This window comes from Periplaneta americana, chromosome 13, assembly GCF_040183065.1.
Source record: "Periplaneta americana isolate PAMFEO1 chromosome 13, P.americana_PAMFEO1_priV1, whole genome shotgun sequence".
In the NCBI taxonomy this organism is placed as follows: domain Eukaryota; kingdom Metazoa; phylum Arthropoda; class Insecta; order Blattodea; family Blattidae; genus Periplaneta; species Periplaneta americana.
In genome coordinates, this window is record NC_091129.1 from 161745829 (window position 1) to 161772379 (window position 26551).

At 34.3% G+C, this 26551-nt stretch overlaps 1 protein-coding gene across 6 annotated transcripts; it reads left to right on the plus strand.

Moving 5' to 3' along the window:
• The first annotated feature begins 9194 nt into the window (after window positions 1-9194).
• On the plus strand, window positions 9195-26494 carry LOC138712599 (transmembrane protein 19). 6 transcript variants are annotated; one of them, XM_069844570.1, is made up of 8 exons: window positions 9195-9361; window positions 10285-10466; window positions 12709-12819; window positions 17299-17436; window positions 18333-18482; window positions 18611-18715; window positions 23365-23580; window positions 25708-26494. In XM_069844570.1, exons 2-8 carry the CDS (start codon window positions 10298-10300, stop codon window positions 25863-25865), a joined length of 1047 nt encoding a protein of 348 aa, XP_069700671.1. In that variant the 5' UTR covers window positions 9195-9361; window positions 10285-10297; the 3' UTR covers window positions 25866-26494. The 6 variants fall into 6 exon arrangements, with proteins under 6 accessions (XP_069700671.1, XP_069700668.1, XP_069700670.1 ...); XM_069844567.1 differs by lacking the exon at window positions 9195-9361 and adding an exon at window positions 9402-9738; XM_069844569.1 differs by lacking the exon at window positions 9195-9361 and adding an exon at window positions 9402-9635.
• The last annotated feature ends 57 nt before the right edge of the window (window positions 26495-26551 follow it).

Sequence of the window (26551 nt, forward strand, 5' to 3'; positions counted from 1 at the left end):
TGTTGAAGTTTTTTACTTTCGTAATTCCCTTGTCTCCGATTTTTACACTGTTCACATTTGCATGAGGATAATATTTGGTAATCCCTCTGTGAATCGAACCTTCATTAACATATGAAGACATTATTACAAAAACTGCCCTAGTCATTTTAATTAAATTGAGTTAAGGACACATTTGCTACTATTTCAAATTATTTACAGTTTATTTATTTATTTAATAATAACATATACATAAAAACGTTACATTAAAATACCCCGAAAGAGCAAAGCTCGTGTTCGGGGACAGTTCCGTTACATAGATACACATACTTTGTAGACAAAATACTTAAGAAAAAAGCTCACATAAAGATTATAATAAAATTAGTAAATAATAATACTAATAATAACTGAGTGAAAAAAGAGACGATGTTTAGATTGATGGATTAATATTAAATTATTATTAGTAGTATAATTAGTGCAGGTCATGTTGATATAGTAACCAAGATAAAATAGAAAAATACACTTAGGATAGAAATAAACTTGTTTTACAATACACGGTACATAATATATATACAGGGAAGTCTGTCATATAAATTTTTTAATTCTGGATCTGAAAATTTCATTGCTTAAAGTAGTCAATTCTGGATGAAATTTTATTATCGAATTATATAGCCGTGGACCATAATTTGTACTGTGTAGTAAAGCAGCAGATGTGAAATATTTAGGTTCAACTAATTTAAGAATTTCATTTCGTCTCGTATTATGAGCATGTGGCTGAGCTACAAATTTCGTTCTATTTTTATGATAGAATTTCATTAAAGAGTATTTATAAATTTGGTCAATTCTAAAAACATTCAATTCAGAATGGATCAAATTTGTTGGATAATCCAGTCGCCTTTTCAAACAAATTTTGATTATACGTTTTTGCAACATAATTAGAGGAAAAAGAGCAGAAATGTTTATAGACTCCAAAAATGACACATGTCAGGTGCAATAACCACAAGGATAAACACCAGTTGTACAGAAACAGCTGACATGTGTTGTTCTATTTATTTTTATTCTTCTCAAGGGTTGTTTTTGTAATAATGTCTTCATATGGGCTATTCCATATGAAATCGATCAGTAAAAAACCTCGCATTTTTTTAATACTCAGATTTTTTCCCTATTTATACAAGGTGCTGAGGAGAGTGCATTTTCAAAAATATGCTATCGAAAGTCAAACGGTTTTCGTACTATTGAGCGACAAATTTAGCGTATTTTATAAAAACAAGTCTCTTTCAGCACTCAGAACTCTGGAACCATTTACTGCAGAACATTGAACGGGAGCTCATTTTGAAGCTGACATTTAGTAGGTTATGATAAGAAATAATACTTATTTTTATTGTATACAGAGAGACAGATAATCTGATTTTACTTACTTTTAGGCTTTTTGCCCATTTGGAAAAATGTAAAAAATATTGAGAAAAAACCTTGCATTATTAAGAGGGATTCGGCATTGTTTGCTTAGTGGCTCGGCAATAAGTTTCGAGGGTATTAAATAAATTATTTTCACATGCCTAGACTTGAACGGCGCAGTACCCCGCACACTGGCCGAGAGCTGAAGATAAGCGAGCATTGGGCGTCATTTTACTCCTTGTTTATGAAAACTTGTGATAAAGCTAGCCCAGCCATGACTGCTAGACGAAACATCACATGTTTTTCTCCTGGCCTTGCTTGTCTCGACTACCTACAGTCAGCTGGTTAGTTCACGCGCGTACTATTAATTTTCTTTATTTTATATTTTCAATACTTTCTTATCAACGGTGCACCAGTAAAAAATATGTGCTTATTTGTACTTTCAATGCGGAATCTAACCATATATTTTAAAAATATTTTTTTGTGGCCAAAGGCGTCTTAATGAAGAAAAATCTAAATTTCTCCATTTCCATAAAAAGTAAGAAAAACTGTTTACATGTCAATATAAACTATAATTTCTCAGCATCAAAATAAACCATGATTTTGATCATTGGGTGAAAGGGTTTCGGAGCTACAACAGTTTAAAGTTGCTAATTTTATGAAAATACAGTAAATTAAAATATTTTAAATTTAAACACTATGAAGTTCTGATGCCTCAAACTTTGCACAAAGCATTGTATCACAGTTGTCAACGGACAGAAAAAGTTTAATTGTATTTAAAAATTGCAAGGTCAATTTTCTCTATATTTCGGTCGATTTGAGATGAAATAGCCCATATAATGAATAACAAAGGGTACAAAAACTTTTAAATAATAGGCTATGCTAATTAAAGCTCGGACTTAACACATTATCATTATCATCATCATCATCATCATCATGATCGTCGTCATTGTTATTGTTATTCCTTGTTTACAAAATGTGTCTGACTGGATTTTCTAAATTAGCCATTCATTTTATTTAGGAATTTGGATTCTACTGTAGGATACATGATGAACTGAACTGTAGTTACTTCAACGTAGCCAGACTGAGATGGTTAGAAATATTCGGAGGATGAACAAAATAGTACATTATGCAACGAGCCAATAATGAAGGTAATTAAGAAGTGAGTATGGAGTAATTTCCATACGAGCTTCTTAATTACCATTACAGGCGAGTTTCGTACGACTTTTTATGCTCGACCATATTTCTAACTTGATATTATTAATTTTATTGTATCTGACCTGGAGCAATGTCCTGTATGTTGTGAGATGTGCGCAGACGCGAAAGTATTGATTTTTTCCGAGGAACAGATGTCCACATTGACCTTGCTAGGCCATAAGAATCTACAGAGATAACATTGAAATAAAATTAGACATTGAAAAACGAGATGACAAATTGAATTTATTTGAATATTATTTACAATTAACACTAATTATTATAGTAACAGAACATAACCTTCTGCGACAGTATTGGATTTACAGCCTCCGTGACTTTTCGCTAATTCTCTTTCGATTGCATATCCGAGAATAATCGATACTTGCGGTTTTATAACGGTAGAAAGCTGACCTGTCATTGGCTGAACAGTTGTAACCTGAGTCGTCATTGACTGAAAGACTGACCTTTAATAAGTAGGTGTACTTTAATGACATGCATTAAAGGTCTGCTACCAGGTGTATAATTACTACATTTCGGCCTGGTCGAGCATAAAAGACATTATTAAATTAACAATAGAATTTAAATTAAAAGGAAAACCCAATTTTTGGCGGATGGAAGGAGTCTTGGAAGATGTGAAGAAATTGCCCATAAAGCATTGGTGGAGTGTGGCTAAGGAAAGAATATTATCGATTTATTAATTTGTCCTACAAAATAATATCTGTGATATTGACAATTAATATTTTGAGGAGAAAAATTCGCTCCGGCACTGGGGATCGAACCCGGGTCCTTGGTTCTACGTACCAAGCACTCTAACCACTGAGCTACGCCGAATTCAATCCACAGCACTGGACCAAACCGGGAAACAACGAAGGAGAGGGGTTCGGTCCAGTGATGTGGATTGAATTCGGCGTAGCTCAGTGGTTAGAGCGCTTGGTACGTAGAACCAAGGACCCGGGTTCGATCCCCGGCGCCGGACCGAATTTTTCTCCTCAAAATATTAAGGAAAGAATGTTTGGAGGAAGATTCTTATTGAAGCTGAGACCCACACTGGTCTGTAATGCTACGGATGATAATACATCATCAACAATTTTATAGTTCACTTAGGATTGTCTAGAGCAGTGATTCCCAACCTTTTTTGACTGATGACACACTTTATTGAATGGCCATGATATCGCGACACACTTATTTGTTTTTATTAATAATAATAACAACCAGTGCTTTTCTTCTGGAGAAAAAGGTAATGGAAATCTGTGTAGAATATTTTATAGCAGACGAGGAGATGATTACTGCTCACTGCACGGGAATTTTGTCGTTTTTAACCTCCTTTTCGTCCAACTAAGACTTTCAAGATCTAAGCGAAATTCAAAGAAAAATTATATTAAAAACATAGTTATTCACACATTTCGGTTTCTTGATGAAAAATGCAACAAAATGGTGCCAGAATGGCATTCCAGTGCATTCCGCCAGAAAAAAAAAGCACTGATAGCTTCTATGTAGTGTCGGACATCCATTGTTGTACTTGTAGATATGTCACTGTTAACAAGCAATCGAAAATGCTAAAAAAAAAACAAGCGGCAACTTGAGTGGCTTTAGAAAAAAACAAAGGTACTGTATGTGTCAAAAATCCCAACCTATCTATGCTGGATGTCCTATAAAAGATTTTTATTATCGTTTTTGAAAACTCGCCTATTTAAATTAATGTGAAATCTGTGCTTAGTTGGCTGCACAGTTTATCTATACATGGCTTATGGTTGACAGGCCAATACGTAGGGCCTAAATGATCTTCAAGATGCAGCAGTCTGTTCCTTTGTTTAGATTTCACTATTTTCATGATAGAAAATGCAGATTCACGCAAGTATGACGTTGGAAATGGCAGCAAAATATTTATGACCCTCTTTGCAATTTGGGAAGCTTCAAGATGTGGAACAAGTCAAAATTTTACAAGATTACAATTTTTTTGGCGAGATGAAGTGAGGCTGATGATTCGCCATAGATAACTTGGCATTCGCCCTATGGTTGAGGAAAACCTCGGAAAAAAAACCCAGCCTGGTAATCAGCCCAAATAGGGCTCCAACCCAAGCCGGAACACAACTCTGGATCAGCAGGCTAGCTACATTGGTGGCTCTACAAAAAATATAGCAAGCAGATGATTCAATTTACAAACCTAAACAATTATTCATAAAATTTTGAAAGGCATGTTGGTCCGACAAGTTAACAAGTAAATGAAGATAAATATCATAGGTCCTTCAATAACTGTCTATTTTTAACCTAGTACGTAGTACAAAAAATTACATTAGCTTATACATATAAAACATATGAATAGTGCTTTCGCTATTAAGATAGCATCTTCAGGTCTGGTTAGCATATTATGAAGCTTTTTACATAAAGACATAGATGGAATGCAACATAATGAAATGTAATAAAAATACACGACGTGAGAAAAAATTACAATATTAAAATAACGTCATGTATTTTTATTACATTTCATTATGTTGCTTTCCATCTATGTCTTTATGTAAAAAGCTTCATAATATGCTAACCAGACCTGAAGATGCTATCTTAATAGTGAAAGCGCTAGTCGTATATATGTTTTTATGTGTATAACCTAATGAAATTTTTTTGTACTAAGCATTAGATTAAAAATAGGCAGTTATTGAAGGACCTATGATATTTATCTTCATTTAATTATTCATAAGTTGAGCTATAAATATATAATACATAGCAAGTAAATTAATTCAGTTTAAAAGCATATCAGTTCACATATACAAAAATTGATAATATACATCATGCAAATTACTTCAATTTACAAGCATAAACAATTCATCAGACAGCAGCAGACTTGGCTAAATTGTACTGGACAGCAAGATTCCAAATGAACTAGAAGATTTCAGTCGGAAGAAGAAGAAACTTCATCAGTGAATGAGTGGACTGATTCCAAATTAACATAGAGCTAGTACCCACTTCTCTCCTAGTTCATTCATGACCGTTCAGTTGGCACAGTCCTGGAACTTACTCTTTCTTTTACTTGGTTATTTAATGACGCTATATCAACTACTGTCGACCGGGTATACTTTACACAAGGGGGGGGGGTAACTTTACACATTTCTAGAAAAATGGTGTATAACAGCTTTAATAATGGCACACACTTCAGTCTACTACACACATGTGCTGTTGTCACATAGAATCAGTTCCATGGAGTTGCTACACATTGTCTGTAAAGTGCTGCTTTCTAGACATTTTTCTAGAAATGTGTAAAGTTACCCCCCTTGTGTAAAGTATATCCTGTTGACGGTACTGGGTTATTTAGCATCTGTGAAATTGATGGCGAGATGAGGCCAAGGATTTGCCATAGAATACCTGATATTCACCTTATGGTTGGAGAAAACCTCGGAAAAAAAACCCAACCAGCCCAAGCGGTAATTGAACCCAAGCCCGAGCACAAGTCCAGATCAGCAGGTAAAAGCTCTACCGCCTGAGCTACAGTCCGCACTTCAGGAGAAGATCCGAACAAGGAATGTGAGTTTTTTCCCCCACTCTTACAACTAACCCAACACAGAACGACCGGCTAATGACTAAGCCAATGACACCATCCCCATCCACCTGCCCCTTCAGAGGAGCTGAGTTACTAGTTGACCCTCTCCTTTCACCCCGCAAGAACCATACCCCCCTCAAAGGTATCCTCTCGTGAAATTTGGACAGTGAACCAGTGGCTGGATCTTCTCTTAAGGTAGGATTACACCAAGGAAGCAATGTGCAACATGTAGCATTCCTCATGATATCCCTGTTTTTATTTTGTTGATGGATGCTGTCTTGCAACAATCACCATACCGTACCCAACATTACTGTTTACATCAAAGCAGCAAATTAATATTTCAAGAAACATGTCATTTTCAAAATTTGTGCTGTACTGGTAATTTATTTGATTCTAGATTCTAATCTGAAAGATAAATTGCGTGAATGGAGATAATAGAGAAGAGAAATGTTCAATGTAATGGCACACCAAACAGCTTTGATGAATGAATGGGTTTGTAATGATGAATAATTTTATACATTTTACACAAATATCCAAAAATAATTTCGACAAATTGCTTATACTTATATGACTGATACATACTATCACAATATATTCCTGCGAATATCAGAATGGCATAAGATAGCCTATCTGGCTTCTGGAGATTCCTACAAATTTTTTATGTATCTTTTTAAAGTATCAAGCCCAACCATCTCTTTAATCATACCAGAAGTTTTATAGCAATAATTGAAATATCCATGCTCACATACAGGTAAGAATCAATTTATTTTTTAACAATATTGTATTCATTCATTTAGTGTTCTGCCCAAGAGCAGGCCTTTCACTGCAAACCCAGCTTTCTCCAATCTTTCCTATTTTCTGCCTTCCTCTTTGTCTCCTCATATGATCCATATATCTTAATGTCGTCTATCATCTGATATCTTCTCCTGCCCCGAACTCTTCTCTCGTTCACATTCCTTCCAGTGCATCCTTCAGTAGGCAGTTTCTTCTCGGCCAGTGGCCCAACCAATTCCTTTTCCTCTTCCTGATCAGTTTCAGCATCATTTTTTCTTCACCCACTCTTTCCAACACAGCTTCATTTCTTATTCTGTCTGTCCAATTCACATGTTTAATTCTTCTCCATATCCACATTTCAAATGCTTCTATTTACTTCTCTTCACTTCGTCGTAATGTCCACATTTCTGCCCCAAACAATGCCACACTAAATACAAAGCACTTCATTAGTCTCTTCTTTAGTTCTTTTTCCAAAGATCCGCAGAAGATGCTCCTTTTCTATTAAAAGCTTCCTTTGCCATTGCTATCCTCCTTTTGACTTCCTGGCTGCAGCTCATGTTACTGCTTATAGTACACCCCAAGTATTTGAAGCTGTCCGCTTGTCTACTGCCTCATTTAGAATTCGCAAGTTTATCTTCTGTATTTTAATTTCTATGACCATGCTCTTCGTCTTACATTCATCTTCATCCCATACTGCTCACAGCTGTCATTTAGCTCCAGTAGTATATCATCTCCTTTTCTGCTAACAACGCCATATAATCAGCAAATCTTGTGCACTTTATTCTCTTATTTGTTTATTTTATTGGGTTATTTTACGATGTTGTACCAACATCTCAGGTTATTTAGCGTCTGAATGAAATGACGGTGATAATGCCGGTGAAATGAGTCTGAGATCCATCACCGAAAGTTTGCTTCTTGTCTTCACCCAAGCATTTCACTAATTCAATGGGGATTCCATCTATTGCTTTCCCATTCTTCATTTCCTTAAGCACTAGTTCAACTTCTTCCCTTAAAATAGAAAATCTACTTTCGTCTTTTGATATGGCTTCTTCGTTTTCTATAGCTAAGTCATCTGGACAATTCCTTGTCTCATACGGTATAAGTAACTCTTCTACATTTTTCGTCCATCTGTTTAGTATTCCTTGTTTGTCTGTTATTTCATTTCCGATGTCGTCCTCTATCAACCACATGGATTTCCTGTTCTTATTTGTGAAATTCAAACATTTTACTTTGCGGTATATTAAATCATATCTTCCTTTTCTGTCTAGGACCTAAATTGAGTTTTACTTTAAATGTTCCTATTTCAAGCGTGTTGAAATGGAATAACAATGACAACCGATTGTGCTACTCGACTCTGCATTTTCCCAGAGTCTGTTATCGTTTCAAAACGTATTAAGTCCCCCAGTGGACGAAATTAAATTTGTTACTTTCTATTTATTTTTCTTTCATGCTGTGAAGTCTGATGATTCCAAGTCGTCATATTTGTAAACTGTGAAACCAGTACTTCAAAATGGTTTTGTGTAGTGTTTTGAAAACTTCTCTGGTTTACGAGTAATCCAGTTTTTCGTCGTTCGTGTAAAAAAAATTATAAGTTGCACATAATACGTTTTGAAACGATGCTCCTCGTTTATAGTCTGGAAGCTTGCAGCATTAATATGTTCCCATTTGTTTGTACTCTCTGCAGCCTTAACTTGATAAGCAGACAACAGCAAAAATCACAGATTACTGAAATAGACTTCGACTACTATAGGCTTTCAAACCAAGGATAAATACATTATTGGTCTTATATGGGTAAACAAGCGAAGGATCTTGCTGTAGCTACAATAGCTTGCTGCCTTGAAGACGAGTACCAGATTTCAATCATAAAGAATATCGGTGTCACTGGTATATTATTTTGAATTCTGGGAAATTGAAAAAAATCTTTGGATTTGTGTACAGCGCGAATTTAAGAAAACATAATTATCCAAATAATTAACTCACAAATATGTAATATTGTTGTTCTTGATACCGGTACCAGTACATCATCGGATGTACCATGAATATTGTGAAAAGGGGCCGAGATAGAATAGGTACGGTACCTAAAATGTTTCTACTGTATTGTGTAAAGTCTGTTCCATTACCATTTGGGCTTTTGGAGTTTTTTCCGAGGTTTTCCCCAACCGTAAGGCGAATGTTAAGTAATCATCTCGCTATCATAAATCCCACCGACGCTAAATAACCCAGTAGTTGATACAGCGTCGTTAAATAATCAGCTAAAAAAAAGTCTCACAACATTGAACGATCATAGTAGAGTACAAACGAGGTAGGCTACGATGTCATATTCTCATTACAGTGAAGTTAGATCATCGCGCGACTGGAGTATGAACTATGGAATGACAAGATAGTAATGTTGAAATTTGGACGCAAGACCTATTACCACAGTAGACGTATTTTACTTTAGTAGGAAAAAAAACAGACGTGAGAGACTGACCCGCAACGTCCCCTTGATTGGTAAGCAGCTAGCATGCGTGTTACTTTTGTTATCACTTGAGTGTAGATTCTTCCGCTTCCTTCAATTTCAGTGTACATACATGATTATAATTTTTATTTGACATTTATTGTTAGATTTGTCATTTGTGCTGTCTTACGATGGCACTGTTGCAGGGAAATGTTGCACGGCACACATTTTGTATTATTTTCTCTAATTCAAGAAGTATTTCAGGAACAAATTAATTGTGAACAATGTTATAAACTCAGACGTCCTACAAAGTTTCTTTTTTTACCGGTAGTATATTTTTTTTATGTCGGTAGGAATACAACAAATGTGCATTTTAAAGTAAACCCAAAATATAAAAATAAATATATATATTCTATTAAGTTGGAGAACGGTGTGTAAGTTCAATTTTTAAGATGATTACATCAAAGTGTTTTGTTTGTAGCCTGTGTGCAGAATTACTTATAGGTTATGTTATATTAAACGTACACAGTCAAGATTGAAAGGATATACGTAATTACTTTGTCGTTAATTGAACTTGAATAAAGTGTAAATGTGTAACATGGAATAACACCAGATTGCCACGGTAATGTACTTGAATCGTCATTGCACATGCGAGAAAGGAATTAAGTAAATTACAACAAATGAAATTCAATTTACAGAATAATGTTACACAGAAACAAATCTATAACCTATCCCTATTACAGTGGTAATATGAGTCTGTTAATACTTTTATGGGCCTATTCTATATTTTATCTCGTAGAAATAAATATTGACTTAGTTTAGATGTGTTGTCATGAAATACTGTAGGGCGTACTTGTTAATTACTTAAACCATTAGGCCTACCCACAAAACAAAAAAATAATATAATATTAACTTGTTGAATATGAAATTTAGAAAAATAATTCACTCTATCTGAAAAAAATAATTCTTTTTTTAGGTTGAAATGCACGATGGCAGCTACAACTCTGCAAAAACATGTGAAAAAAGATACAACAAAGGCAACTACTTTGTTACCAGTGTTAATATGTGCTGTTGCACTTCCCTTGTCTATGCTGATGTGGATTGGAAATCTTGCCTTTTCCTTTTTCACGGTTGACGCAAATGCAATTTATCATGAAGGTAAATCTAGGGCTAAGTATATCCATGTAGGCTATAAGATAGCGATATCTACTTTATTTATGATGTTCTTATATAATTATCAATGTTACATTCTCATATTTACACTTTGTCTGCCAAATGCTAAAACCGAAGTAACAGTGGAACTATTAATGAGTTCATGTAGAAATCTCCTTTCAATTCATAATTCTGTGTTGTTTGGGTAAAGGGGGATAAGTCATAAAAATGAGAGATTAATGGAGATTAATGAAAATTAAACTTGGAACTCTTATTGCAAATAATTTTCTACACAAATAAAACACATCAACTGCTAATATTCTTTTGATTTTTGCACACTCACTTATAATTTAACTTGTGTGTTCATCTGGGGAACAAAATTCCATCTGCACAAAAAAATTACTTATCCCCCTTAACCCGAACACCACAGAATTATTAGATCTCCACAACTTTGCATACTTCCACTCGGTAATGAGTTTTGGAATAATATTCTGGGGAAATTCCACAGATAGTAACAATATATTTCTATTACAAAAAAGAGTAATTAGAATAATAGTAGGTGCCAAACCTAGGGAATCGTGTAGGACTATTTTAAAAAAACTACAAATAATGCCCATGGCTTGTCAGTATATCTTTTCATTAATAGTCTTCCTCGTATGTAATCGTGAAAACTTTGTAACTAATTCAACAGTTCATAGCATAAATACACGTCAAAAAATGACTTTCATACTCCATCAGCAAGTCTATCGTGCTATCAAAAAGGAGTGCGTTATATGGCAGTAAAAATTTTTAATAGCCTCCCTATCGATATAAAAAATGAAACTCAAAACATAAGATTATTTAGGGCCAAATTAAAGAAGTACCTAATTTCTCACGCCTTCTATTCTGTAGATGAATTCATGACATTCAATAACACTTCATGAAATTGATACTAAAACTTTGTGTTGTACTAGTAGACTTTATTGTAAATCTCGTCTGTATATATTTCATCTAGACTGTGACTATAAATTAAGACTTTATAATAGTATTAAGTTTTTTGACTTGTTCCATATCTAGCTGTAAGCATTGTATGAATACCATGGAATGTTAATAAATACAATACAATACATTACAATGTATTAACTCTGGTTAGAGCAATAAGGTTATAAGTGACTAACACTATTAAAGGCTAGCAAAGGGAGGCTTGTTTCACTTCTTTTGAGAATACAGATAGACCTAACTTACAAATAAAATTAGGCTTGTTTCTTATGAGTATACTGTTTATTTCTTTAGTCTCCAAAGTCTACACCTGTGGAGTAACGGTTAGCGCGTCTGACCGTGAAACCATGTTGCCTGCGTTCGAATCCCAGTCAGGGCAAGTTACCTGGTTGAGGTTTATTCTGGGATTTTCCCTCAACACAATATGAGCAAATGCTGGGTAACTTTCGGTGCTGGACACCTGACTCATTTCACTAGCATTATCACCTTCATCTCATTCAGGTGCTAAATAACGTAAGATGTTGATAGAGCGTCGTAAAATAACCTACTAAAAAAATTAGTCCCCAAAAGTGTACCCACTACAACAAATAAGAAAAGCTAACTCTGACTGAAAATCTAATTATTGTAAGCTTTTCTACTTATTTTTTATGCTGTAAAAATTCCGAAATCACAATAAATAAATTAAAGGAAAGTTACACTAGCTACTACCGAACTTGTAACATCTCACTTAGTCTAACCTGACCTAACTTAACCTAATTTGAGGTAAGAACATTATTTATAGCTATTGTTTACCCTTTAAATTCATAATAAAAAAAAATCGGTAATAATGTAGAAAATGCTGGTCAATCTGACGAACACCAATGACATCATCGATTATCAGTTTCATGTTAGGTTTGATTTGTTGAGGCTTTTGTAATGTCTTGCATATACGTTTTTTTTTTTTTTGTTAGGCATACAAAAAGCCTGAACAAACCAAAGCTAACCTGTCACTGATCCGCCATATTGACCAACTTCGACAGAATTACCAAAAAGTCACATTTGCAGTTCTTTTAACTTGACAGAAGTGTAATATTGAGCAAAAGACTTACTTAACATGATTATTTTCATGAAGTTGCTAACATTATATAAATCTTTGTAAAAATAGTGACAAGTTTAGCTTCAGGCTATGTAATTACTTGCTGAAAGCATTGGAATGAGCTCAGTAAATTAATTTAATCTCATGATATCTAAATACATGGCAATTAATAATATCTGTTACATGTGTTTACAGATGGTTTTGTAATCCCTCCAACACGGTGGCTTGTATCAGTCATAACTCCACTTGTAGTAGCTGCATGGGGTCTTCGTAAGAAGAATTTAGTTATATCTGGTGCTATTCTTGGTAGGTATACATTTAGTCTTAACTTTCTGTAGGCCATAAATGAAATAGTTGTTGTTTACCAGTCATATTTGTGATTTTAAATCTTTTGTTTTCTGGCATCCCAGCAGGGGTGGCTTTTGAGGTAGTGCCAGTGTGCCATGGCACCACCAATGAAATAAACAAAAAATAATATCCTAAAAAGCAGTTGTAATAGTTTATTTCTACACATTTTATTCGTATTTCATCTGAACGAGCGCGTGCACAGATCGGGACGCACTCTTGCAGCGTTTTTCCAAATGTTGGAGCCACTTCGGTGTGGCACTGCCTACGTCCATATAACACTGTACAAAAGGCTACTGATTCTAGTTTATATGCGCTTCTTATGGCAGACTTTGAGCCGAATTCAATTTGACTCGGTAGTTAACATTCCGGCTGCTAGAGCACAGTAATGCAGAAATTTCGCTAGATGGCAGGGTTGTTGGAGACGTTAGGAACGGAACCATCAACCGCAGACTTGCACGAAAACACAAGTTAAAGTTCCGCGCCAAATGTTAATGTAATGTTGCCAATTTAAAACTAATGCACATAACTTGGATTTGAATGTGTAAAGTATTATCCGTTTAACTATATTGAATGCAGAGATAGTCATGATTCTTTTTAGAAAGATAAATACTTTTTCATATTAAGTAAAACTGTTTGTTAATGTTGTGTAATATTTGTTTTATTTTGCGGCAAATAAATATCGCCACACTGTTGCTATAGTATTGATGCTTTTGTTAACGATATATGAAATCTGTGCAGAACATGAACATGTGTTATTCAGGCCGCTGCCTTGGATTCATCGGTCTGTTAAATAAAATGCAAATGTGTTTGTTTATTATCTATATCACTTTTTATCTCATGTATTTTTGCCAGTAATTTTATTAGTTATAAAATTTATTTGTATTTGACTAACAATACTGTGAAAATTTTGCATTATCTGTATCTGTAAATTTCGTTATTAGTTTCGGAAATGTTATTGTAACTGTTACTAGATGCATTATTAACTATAACCTGGTAAAATAGCTGGTTTAATTAATGTGTTTTATTTAACATAATGTAAACGTGAGCTGCGATTATGAGTTTCACTAGGGTAATTTGCGTAAAACCTTTTTTCATTTTTGGCATCACCACCAAAATGCCTCACCGGCCGCCACTGCATCCCAGTATAAAGTTAATTTTTTTATGTCATAGACAATAGTTTATGTGTAATTAATTTTTTCGACCTTAGCTGACACAATTATGTATTATTTTTGTGGGACGGAATGTAAGTAAGTAAGTTGTTTTCCAGTGCTGAATCCTCTGCAATGAAGTCGAGATTTTTTAAATTGACATGTACTGATTCTTTTTTTTAGAGGTCTCCAGAATCATTATCGTGGTGACATTTGTTACCAAGAATTGAAAATGAAATATTGGCAGGACTAGATATACAATGTTTACTTTATTCGTCTTTATTCATGAACAGATGGATATTTCATAATCATAATCATTTATTACATCCACTGATCATATACATGATATGGGACATGTCATATTTACAAACTAATAATTAATTACATAATATACATAAAATTAATAACTGTAATTAAATGCAACACAAATACAAATATACAAAACTTGGAACTTGATTGAAGAAAACTACAGGTCGGTCGATTTCGGCTATAAGTCCCGTTTGCAGTATGTCTTGAAGTCAGGAGTCAATTTCAACCATCGCGTCCTTCATGAGAAGACATCCTTCTCGAAGTCAGGATCTGGAAAAGAGGAAGTAAAGTTTTTTTAAGTAAGGCATTCTTTTCCTATTCAATTATGACAATTTTCAATAAATTCGTTCATACTGTAAAAGCAGTTTTTGATTAAAATTTTATAAAGAGCTTTCTTAAATCTCTGATGTGCAGATATTTCTTTAAGATAATTTGGTAGGCTATTGTACGTAAGAAGACCAGCATGAATGAAACTGTTTTTATATAGAGTTGTGTTCAAACTTTCAATAAAAATATTATCTTTATTTCTTGTATTGTGCTGGTGTGTGTCTGAATTTGTAGGAAAGCTATGCAAATTGTATTTGATCAAATTTAAGGTTTCATAAATATAAATACAGGGTAATGGCAAGATATGTAATTTTTTGAAGAATGTAGTAAATCTGCTACAAGCATAACTTCCTTGTTTGGTGGAAGCTGTGCTTAATTCTTTTTTGTTAGGCTTTTCACTCTTCAGCAATAATTGTTTCTAATGCTCTTTCCTGGACAGTCAGCCAGAATTGAATCCATGTTATGTTAATCCAGAGACAATACCCACAGTAATCACTAGATCAAATAGAGCAGTTAGAGCACATTGATGATGTAATGAGCATGAAGTTTGCGTAGTGTGCCTACCATTGTGCTTCCTGACTGCACATATCCGTAGTGCTGATGAACAGGAGTTGACATTTTGGCAACTCGAAACTACAGATTCCTCTGTCAGTATTTATTATATGTTTTGAGTACCAAACACATTTTGACAATAATTTTGTTTTAGGTATCACTCTTATATAAAAATAAACAAATCTTGCAAAGAAAACATACACTTACTTAGTAATAACTGCATTAAGTAATAGTATTTTATGCTGTCTTATTGCTTAAAGATCACTTTAAATTGAAGGAAAGTATCATATCCTACTAGCTAGTTCCTCATCCTGAAACATATATATTGTAATTTTGTTTTTTGCATGTAAGATGAGACAGTTTTTTGTTCATTAAAGTATAAGTGAGGAACTGATATATTTTGAAAATTTTCACGTACAATTCTTATTTTTCGTCTTCGTCATCCATCACTATCATTCATGAACAGGCCTATGATATGTGACCTGTTACATTGAACTCTAAGAAAGGTTAATATTTGAGGAGAAAAATCCGCTCCAGCGCTGGGGATCACCAGGGTCCTTGATTCTACGTACCAAGCGCTCTGACCACTGAGCTACTCCGAATTCAATCCACAGCACCGGATCGAACCTTCCTCCTTCAATGTTTCCCTTTGTGGCCTGACTCCAAGTTAGGCATATATGTTGACATATATGTCCAATGTCAACTGCCACTATACTAGGAGTGCACTCAGTTGAGCGGATTTTTCTCCTCAAATATTAATTGTCAACATCACAGAGATTATTCTGTAGACAAATTAATAAATCCATAATATTCTCACAGTTAGTAGTGCATCATAACTGCGGAATCCCGGCCAAATAAGTCACTCAACTGAATGTACTCCTAGTACAATGGCATTTGACACTAGACACATATATCTATGGATTGAATTTGGCGTAGCTCAGTGGTCAGAGCGCTTGGTACATAGAATCAAGGACCCGGGTTCGATCCCCGGCGCCAGAGCTGATTTTTCTCTTCAAATATTAGTTGTCAACATTACAGAGATTATTCTGTAGGACAAATTAATAAATCCATAATATTCTAAGAAAGGTGTTCTAGGCTGATAAATTGATGTGTTGGTCATCCCTGGTCTCTGTGACTTGTTGGAGTATAGTTGGAAGCTATTTTTGGTAATTTTACTGTCTCCGTACATTGTAGGTGATTTTTCCAATTTTGCTGATGTGTCATTGTCCTCGGTTATGCAAGGTATCTTAAGCTTCTCCCTACTTTTTTTGGTTGTCAGGTCTAGTAGAACTCAGTAATGGTCTCTATAGGCGCATTTGTGCTGTAGATTTCTTATATTTAAAATCCAAGTTTCACTTCCATAACTTACTGTTATTTTTGATGTAGTGTGTGAATTCAATATTGTATCCACAATCGTAGTTTACCAAAAGTATTTTGATAATTCCATTAAGTTTAATGTAAGTCTGCAATGTGGTATTACCGTATTTTCTCGAATAAACCGCGCACCTCACTTTTAAAAGGCAAAAAGAAAAAAGTTTTTTGCTGTAGGTAATTTTTTTTATTTTACTAGGTTATTTTACGATGCTTTATCAACATCTCAGGTTATTTAGCATCTGAATGATATGAAGGTGATAATGCCGGTGAAATGAGTCCGGGGTCCAGCACCGAAAGTTACCCAGCATTTGCTCATATTGGGTTGAGGGAAAACCCCGGAAAAAACCTCAACCAGGTAACTTTCCCCGACCGGGAATCGAACCCGGGCCACCTGGTTTCGCAGCCAGACGTGCTAGCCATTACTCCACAGGTGTAGTGCTGTAGGTAAAGGATTGCAATCTCATACCTTTAGTTGTACCCAGTTAATGGCATGTGCCACCATCTTAGGAGTTGTGCAGGAGGAAATTTGGGCAATGTTGCCAACTTCATTTCGAATAATCCGCGCACCTGTTTTTTTTTTTTTAGTTTGTATATTTCGGAAAAAAAAATGCGCAAGGTATTCGAGAAAATACAGTGTCTATGTCGTACATACAATTGAAATAGGATTAATGAACAATTAACATTTTGTTGTTAATTTTTTTTAATTGGTTTTAATGTACTGTTTCAGGTATATTTGTGGGCTTTGTGCTGACTCTTACTAGTTATTCATTTCTGATGTGCCTCATGACGTTCTTTGTTAGCTCTTCCAAAGCAACAAAATTTCGAAGTGAACGAAAACGTAAAGTTGAAGAAAACCACACAGAAGGTAAAATAAAAAAACCTCTACTGCTATTTTTCTTCTTCTTCATCACTCCAATACTTTTCAAAGATACTATCATGGCCAGCCACTGAAGCACAGATTTTGAGGTGTTCTGAATCCATTTCATTTGTAATTATATTAGGTAAATAATAATGGACTCTGTGAGACTTATCGTCATATTTCTATATTTACTTGTATTCTGTCTGAAAGGTTTACTATTTAATTGAATTTTTAATAAAAATAAAAAAGACTATTACTAGCATTATTTCCTTTTACAATTGTGTGTGTATCTAATGCCTACCCACTTCACTTGCGTGATTCAGGTTCCACATACTGCAGATAAATGGCAGGACTGTGACCCATTTTCAAGTTGCACACCACTTCGGCGCGGCACGTTATGCATGATGTGTCAACTTCCAACACTAATTTGAGTTTTCAGGGTCCAACTTTAACAGTGTTCACATTCGGGATAAGATGGAAGCAAAGGCAAAGAAATTAAACTTACAACCGTTTTCCTCGTAATACTTGTGAACAAATCATACATTTAATATTCTCACCACATTGGCAGCAAAAAAATGCGCCCTCCCATCCTACTTGAAACTTTCGTTATTGTAGAGGTACATGGTTTCGAGAGAGACATTGCGACGATATGCCACTTGCAGGTCAGAGACAAATACAAATGGATCGGAGTTTGACTCCAGTGAGTGAGAGGGTGGGGGTTGGGAGAAGTAGGAAGCAAGAGAAATGCACAGCTATCATTGCGAGCTACAATGTGCCCGTGAGTCACATTTTCGCCACGGCTGCTCTAAAGAGTCAAGTGAAAAGAGAGAACATATTATTATTTCATTAGCTTCTGCTTATTCAACCAATACAGTACACTGTTTCTTTGTGTGTTCGATTAGGTGGACAGAGAGCATGGATCCACGTGTTGTGTAATGGTGGCATGGCAACACAGCTAGCATTTTTGTACATGCTGGATTCGGGTTGTGGGGAAAGACCAATAAACTTCATCAAAGATTACCGAGCCTCTTGGTTAAGTCTTGGAATTCTAGGTAAGTGTACTTAAATACATTGTTACTATCATTTCACATAAATGACTGAAGATATGGATCAAGTTTTTCAACATTTGTCACTACTAATAGCAAGGATTTATATTGTACACGAAAATACTATGTTACAGGTGCCTTTGCTTGTAGTAATGGTGACACCTGGGCTTCCGAACTGGGAACAGTTGTTGGTCATGCAGAACCATTCCTCGTAACCACCAGAGAGAAGGTGCCTAAAGGTAAGGCTTGTAATATCTGAACACAATGTCTGCTGAATAAATCTCAAAGAAATTTATTTACTTATGCCTGTAGCAGGGCAAAGCCCCAATTACAATAGACAGTACAGATATTCGTTAAAAAAAAAAAAAAAAATAACATGAAAAAATAAAAAAAAGAGTTGAAATAGATACAAGTGTAAATACAAATTAAAATGGAAAATGAGAAAAGGAAAGAAAAAAAAAAGAACAGACAAATAGATACTACCTAAATAAGAGATACTATTAAGATAAGGTTAACTATTTAGGTTATAACCTCTTACATCACTGATGAAGATATGTCAAACAAAATATCTAAATTTATAAAAATCATTGGCGTCATTAACGCCGTCTTCAAATCCTCCCATGTTCAGAAACATACAAGGCTAAAGATATATAAAACACTAGCTCGACCGGTCCTCACTTACGGTAGCGAGGCATGGACAATCAGAAAAGCTGATGAGCAAAGGCTGACGACAGTGGAAATGAGGTTCATGAGACAAACAGCGGGATGCTCTTTGCTGGAACACCGTAAAAATGTGGACATATTGCAGGAACTCAAAATGGATCCTATGTTAATTTTGTTCAACAATATCGATTTCAGTGGAAAAAACATGTCGAAAGGATGGATCGCACTAGATGGCCTAAACAGATTCTTACTTATGTACCAAGAGAAAAGAGGAAATTGGGAAGACCACGCAAGCGCTGGCATGAGACCGTAACAGATCCTGTAGGGTCTAATACGTGAGGGATATGATGATGATGATGATGATGATGATGATGATAAGAGATACAGATATAGATATAAATGAAAAATACAAAATAAAATAAATGAAAAATAGTTAAATATAGATATCATAACCAAAAATGTAAAATGTAGCTATAATTGGCAAATTACAGAGTAACAAATAGCAATATTATATAAAATCAACTACCTTCAGTATATTAATAAGAAAATGTTTGTATTCCATGTAAGAAATGCAGAAATCTAGATCCCATGTTTTACATATTTCATTGAAATTTGAACACATTTTTAACACTGGTGAATTTTTATGTGATGAAGTGTTTGGTTTTTTATAATATAACAATTGCGATTTCTTAAATGTGATGTTCTAGCGTTAATCTGGATTTGTGATAATATTTCTCAATTATCCAATAGACCGTTGAATATTTTATATAATAAAAGTTGTTCAGCAAGTAATCTACGACTGGCAAGAGACATTAAATTAAATTCAGCAAGTAGATTGTTGTACGAAATGGTCCACAGTATAAGAATTACCCTATACCAACTAATGAGGAGTAGCTTCAGCCTGAAAATTATATTTTATTGAAGCTATTTCAATTTCTTTTTCGTTTATTTTTTAAATTGGTTTTTTACTGTTATATGATTAGCCTATAGCAGTGGTAGTCTATTGTGCAGACTTTTGAATGGCCTCCATTCACTGCCTTGCTTCCCAGTATACTTTGATGTTGAGTCCAGACGAGATGACCTGAGATTTGGACATTTGTGAAAATGATTCTTGCAATTCATTTTGAGTGTGTTCAGATAAGTCTATAAGTAATATCAAATAAATGTTTTGTCATATTTCCGTCATTGACTTATCATATAATATCATAGAGTAGAACTCTTTATATTACATATCTTACAATTTGTATGAACGTTTTCATCACCATTGTGACGTCATCAGATACATGCAATTTTCAATATGTTAACCTCTTTTGTATGGCATTTGACTGTAATATAACAGAGTGGAATTGTTAACACAATATTAAAGGTGAATAAACCCACGGAAACCTTTGACATTTAGCTCAGTAAAACAATATATCAAGCAACTACAAAAAAATAATCACCAACAAGAACTGGACATAAATATTTCGCAACAACGTAGGAAATTACTGAAGGATATACCTCCTGAACCCAGAAGACTGGCAGTTGCAAGCTTTCGTCTTAACACTGAACATGACATCCTGGGTAAACACCTCAATCGTCTTGGCATCCTTCCATCATCAGCCTGCATTTTGTGCCATCAACAGGAAGACATGGACAGACAACGTCTTGCAAAATGCCCTGCTCTGAAATCCTCCAAGGAAGTCGACCGCTACTGGGAAGCCAGAGCCCGAATGTTTTTAATTACTTAATCCGTAGTTTTGTTCACCACTTCCTTGTTTTTCGCTCAGTCAATGATAGTAAATATCATGTACTAGCCATTAGATAAATAAATAAATATTAAAGGTGAATGCTAAAAGATTTAAATTAAGTTAAAAAGTTAAAAACATTTTAAAAGGCACACGACGAGCCTTCACTTACTAGTAAAACCAACATTTTTTGTGTTGTATGTTCATAATTAAAATCGTGCAATGTTATTGTATAAATCATTAACTTTATATAGTTATATGTGAGTGAAAATTCGTTTACAGTTTTTATATTTGTATCATGTATAACAATTTGCATTTCATATAAACTATATTACATGCCGTATCTGTGATCAGTATTAATGTTTGTATTGTTTACTTATCTATGTGAAGTGAAGTTTTCGTTTGATAGATAAAATTTCAGTATAGTGTATTGTAAATATTCATAATTTAAATATGTATGTCACTATTGTATTGATTAAGGCTGGTTGAGTGGAAGAGAAAGCCTTATGGCCTTAACTCTGCCAGTTAAATAAAACATTCTATTCTATGCTATTCTGTGATAGGAATCCTCAGCTAGGCCCACTATGGAGTACAAAGTGTAACTGATACATAGTAAAAAAAAACAATAACACTTTATGTATTTATTTATTTTTTTGAAATAGTTAACCGAGTATCTTTGTAACCTGATGTGTTGGAATTTACACCCCAAACCATACAACTTGATTTGAGTTTCTTTCAAATATCATGTTTCAGCCTTTTAGTAACATTTATCAACAGTAATCTCACTAGACGTTTTGATTTATCTACAGAAAATCAAAACTCGAGTGGAATTTAATTGACTATTACACGATTAGAAGAAAGTACATAAAGATTAGAAGTAACGAAGTACTCCAATACAATAAAATATTAATTGACTTACGAAAATACAACTGTCTTCAAATGTATTATTGTACCATCTCAACATTACAAATATTACGCTAGATGCATGCTAGATGGCAGTAGTGAGCAATGCCTTCTCGTCAAGAAGTTCTCGATCTATACATAATGGCAATGTTACTTGTCAAGAAGGCTTTGTTGATTCAGTTTCATTTTTATTAAAATGCAACATTCAACTTCAATTATCCAAATCCCAGTAATCAACGTCACTTGACAGATGATTTTCAATAAATCTTAATATTAAACAATCTCTGATACGTGATTATCCGTAATATCATATAGCAGAAGCTATAACATAACCTAACTAATATACACAAGTGTTAGAAAAGTTTTAATTAACGACGATGACATTAAAAATAAACATGAATAATTTTAAAAGGAATAATTATTGAATGTACAATTTTCAAATTTGAATGTGGTTGGTGGTTCAATTGATGTTATATTGGACGTGTGCGTAATAGAAGTGGAACTCGTTGATTTAGGCCTACATGGTGTATTCAACTTATTCAGGATTTCCGAATGGTGCTCTTCATTTATTTGTAAATCGGATTTCAGAAGATGCATAGGTATGATCAGTGATTTTTATTAATTCTTGTTCTTGAATGCCAATGCGAGTCATATTTGAAACTGCTGTGCATCGACTGGAGTGGTTTGTAATTTTATTTATATATATTTTTTTGATGTCCAGATCAGCGCAGTTTCAAATGTTGGCAAACAAAGAAACAAATGCTAGGGACGCGATAAAATTAAACAAATGCTAGGGATGCGATAAAATTGTGCGATAAGCAGCCATGATTGGTTGAAATTCGTCCTTTCGTACCGTTTTATTGGTCAAAAGTAGTATGACGTAGTAGGAGTGTAATAGTCAACATAAATTGTCTTGTTTACATTTGTCAATGTTAATGATATTGTCGTTTCGTACATTTTCTTCTTGAAAGAGTAGTAATTTTTTTTTCTTATTATCCAATTTAATAAACCCTATTTCACCCTGAGGTATATTAGGGTTATAGTTGGCATCAAAATACATATTTTATAACCAATAAACAATAGTAAAGTGATAACATAAAATAGTGGTCACAGTTACAATTTTCATGAATTATATAGAAGCATGCACATTAGTGAAAGAATGGCTTCTGTTACAGATTAATGAGATATTTGAGGAATAATCAATATAAAAAGTATACAAGAATTTCTAACCGTTTCAGAGTAAATCACGATCTAAAAAAATAATCAATAGTGGATTAATAAAACAAAGTAATTAATAAAAACGTTTCCTATGGAAGATGTTTGTTTTGAAGAACTCTATAAAATGGTACCCTATTTGACCCCAACTCCCATTTGAAATTTTAATGTGATACCCCACTGATCCTACTTCCTGATAGGGCTGATCGATGAAATCAAGCTGAAGTGAAAGTTCACACGTGCTTTGGTTACAAATATTTTTTGTCTCGAAAATTTTAATGCACTAGTTTCCGAAATAAATTACTGTTACAGGTGGTCTGAATCACTCTGTACACTGTTCTATGTATTACAGCTTTTAGACTCTGTTGTTTCTGTTGCAGGTACAAATGGAGGTGTAACAATTCCTGGACTGCTATTCAGTCTCTTGGGTGGTACAGTCATTGGTCTCGCCTACTATTTGTCTGTCCTCTACTTCGTGGATTCAAATATACTCGCAGCTAGTCCTCCACAATGGCCACTCATCTTTGCAGGTGCTTTTGCTGGTTTTGTAGGGAGTCTGATTGATTCTATTCTAGGGGCAACACTTCAATATTCAGGTAAGTAAAGATATTCCCTTATAGGCCTATATGCCAGAGACGTGTTGAGGGGTGTGAAGGTAGAGCTCATGCTTCTTTGACCTTGGCATTAGAATGAAGTGGTGTGGTCAGCACCATGCTCTGACTGTCTTTTACCCCTGGGAAAGACTCTATACTCAATTTACTGGCAGTCTGAGTGGACCTGGGGGTCACTCTGGAAGTATGGCAACGAAAAAAACCCATCACCATCTGGAATTGAGCCCAGAACCTTTCAGTTATTATTATTATTATTATTATTATTATTATTATTGTTATTATTATTATTATTATTATTATTATTATAACTATATTCTATTTACTGACCATGGTTACTATATTTGACTTAAGATATGAGATTCCTATTTCAATATCAGGCTGTTGATGATGGAAAATCTTTACCAAGACTTCCTTCATGGTAGAGGTGTATACCACGTGAAGAAGTTTATTCCCTGATTGTTTACCAAGCATATCTTGCTCACATCATTTGAGTATATATATATATATATATATATATATATATATATATATATATATATATATATATATATATATTTTTTTTTATCCAATGCCACCAGGTTGTCTTTTCGACATTTCTGGTCTTCTCTCCTGGCCGTGGCTTAGTTGTAACCCACTTCTGAGGTTGGGGTGCCTGGAAGGCGGAGTTACATTACCCCAATGATGTGATAGGATGATTATGATAATGTGGTGTCAGGAGAGGTCTTAAATCTAAACTTAACCTAAATTCCAGACCATGGACGAACACAGGAATAATCCCCTTTAAGGAAAAATTCCTGTGCTCTAACCGGGAATCGAACCCGCGACCTCATGAACTATAGCCAGAAGCTCTGACCACTAGACCATATATATATATATATATATATATATATATATATATATATATATAAAGTTTCAGTAAAAATTGTTTCTTTTTAAAAGTAGTTTCCAATGGTACCTTCAGTGACTCATGTTCTAATTTGAAATTTCGAAGTTGACCACAGGTACCTCTACTTCCGGTTTGTTACGGGAAATGGCACTACCACCAGTCGATTCTTTACATAGGTTTTGGTTATCATTTTTTTTTTTTATGAACAACCAGTATCATATAGTTTTCGAGAAAGAGAGGCTATACAGGTGATTATATATATATATACCTCTGGAAAAAGAACTAAGGAAGAGACTAGTGAAGTGCATTGTGTGGAATGTGGCATTGTATGGGGCAGAAACATGGACATCACGACAAAGTCAAGAGAAGCAAATAGAAGCATTTGAAATGTGGATGTGGAGAAGAATGGAGAGTGTGAAATGGACAGACATAATAAAAAATGAAGCTGTATTGGAAAGAGTGGTTGAAGAAAGAATGATGCTGAAATTGATTAGAAAGTGGAAAAGGAATTGGTGGGGTTACTGGCTGAGAAGGAACTGCCTACTGATGGTGGTGGTGGTGGTGGTGGTACCTATTGCCCAGGCACTTGGAAGTTTTCCATTCGCTTCTAACTTCCCAGTATAATACAGAGTCCGAATCCAAAAGATTTGATGCCAAAGCTGTACATTTTGTAGTTGTTCTTGATTCATCAAAAAGTCTTATAGGTTACACAGGCTGCATTTTAGTGAACTAAAAATTCCAATTTTAAACAGGTGAGCTCCTAAACAGTCATGGCCACTTAGCATTCGAAATTTTGCTACTGCATCACGTCAAGGAGAGTCAGGTATATGTTCTTTTTCAGAAAGCAATACCGACCAAGACATATTATTACTGTTTTCTTGAAATTTCTTTAAAATTTTGATTTGAAATTGTGTTCGTATGAACAATTTGGCACTGTGATAAGATATCTTTTTCAAGGGTACTTGTAATATTTTAGTTCCTTTCTCTGCCAAACATTCTGCAATCTCATTGCCCATAATGTCACAATGGGTGGGGATCCATTGGAGATACAGGTTTTTATTTTGTTTTACTAGTAACTTCGATGTCTTGAGATGATATTTTTGTATGTTTTGATTACGAGACATAATCATAGATTCTACTGCATAACATTTTAAAATCTGTCAGTAAGACAGCTTTTTGTGTAATGTGATTATGTGAATAAATCATTAATTCATTTTTTTTTTCAGGGATTGATGATCGTACTGGTTGTATTGTGGAACATGCTGGGAAGGGAATACACCACATCAGTGGTGTACAGTTACTGGATAACCACAGCATTAATCTTATATCTACAATTATAATGGGCTTGTTTACGCCTCGAATTGCCAACATATTATGGCCTTGATAGACTCCCAGTCTTTACATACAATTGTTTGAATAACAGAGGCAAGAATCACATACGATTTTTAAAACCATTTGTGATAGTACCTTGAATTGCTGAATATAATTAATTTATGGCATCTTCGTTTGTGGAAGATCAGTTGAACTGCTGATGGTGATGTTAAGCTCTGTGAGAGAGTTACGTAATGAAGAAAGGTGACTGACCTGTTGGCGATTCACAGCTCAGAGTATTATGCAGTGAAAGTATACTTTGCAGATCTGCAACGTAACATTAAAAACAACCCATAAGAAAGCAATAAATTGAAATCTGTATAATGATCTATAACATTCACATACTTTTTGTGCATTGTATTTTGTAAATTAATTGTTCCAATTTTGTATTGATATAATATTGTTTCTCTCGAAAGTAGCATTTAATATGTTTTTTTCTGTATTTTCAGATGGTATGAATTAATCGATCATGTTTACACTGATCAGAAGTGATAATAATGAATTTATTTTTTAGATGTATTAATATTTTTTGTGTGTAATATTGTGTTGTTTCTTTTGGTATATCGGATGAACTTTATTATTATATTTCTTATAAATCTCGGTAAATAAAATGTGTTAAAATATACATAAACTGTTGCATTCAATTTAATTTATCGTATAATAATGTGCGAGAATTGTGAGAACTTTTAGGTATATAGA

Excerpts from the sequence above, each read along its gene's own strand:
- LOC138712599 (XM_069844566.1), top strand. The coding sequence starts at position 9,519 with ATGTTGCACGGCACACATTTTGTATTATTTTCTCTAATTCAAGAAGTA. Across the intron at positions 9,743-10,284 it reads ATTAAGTTGGAGAACGGTGT|GTTGAAATGCACGATGGCAG; the intron begins GTAAGTTCAATT and ends TTCTTTTTTTAG. Across the intron at positions 10,467-12,708 it reads AAATGCAATTTATCATGAAG|ATGGTTTTGTAATCCCTCCA; the intron begins GTAAATCTAGGG and ends ATGTGTTTACAG.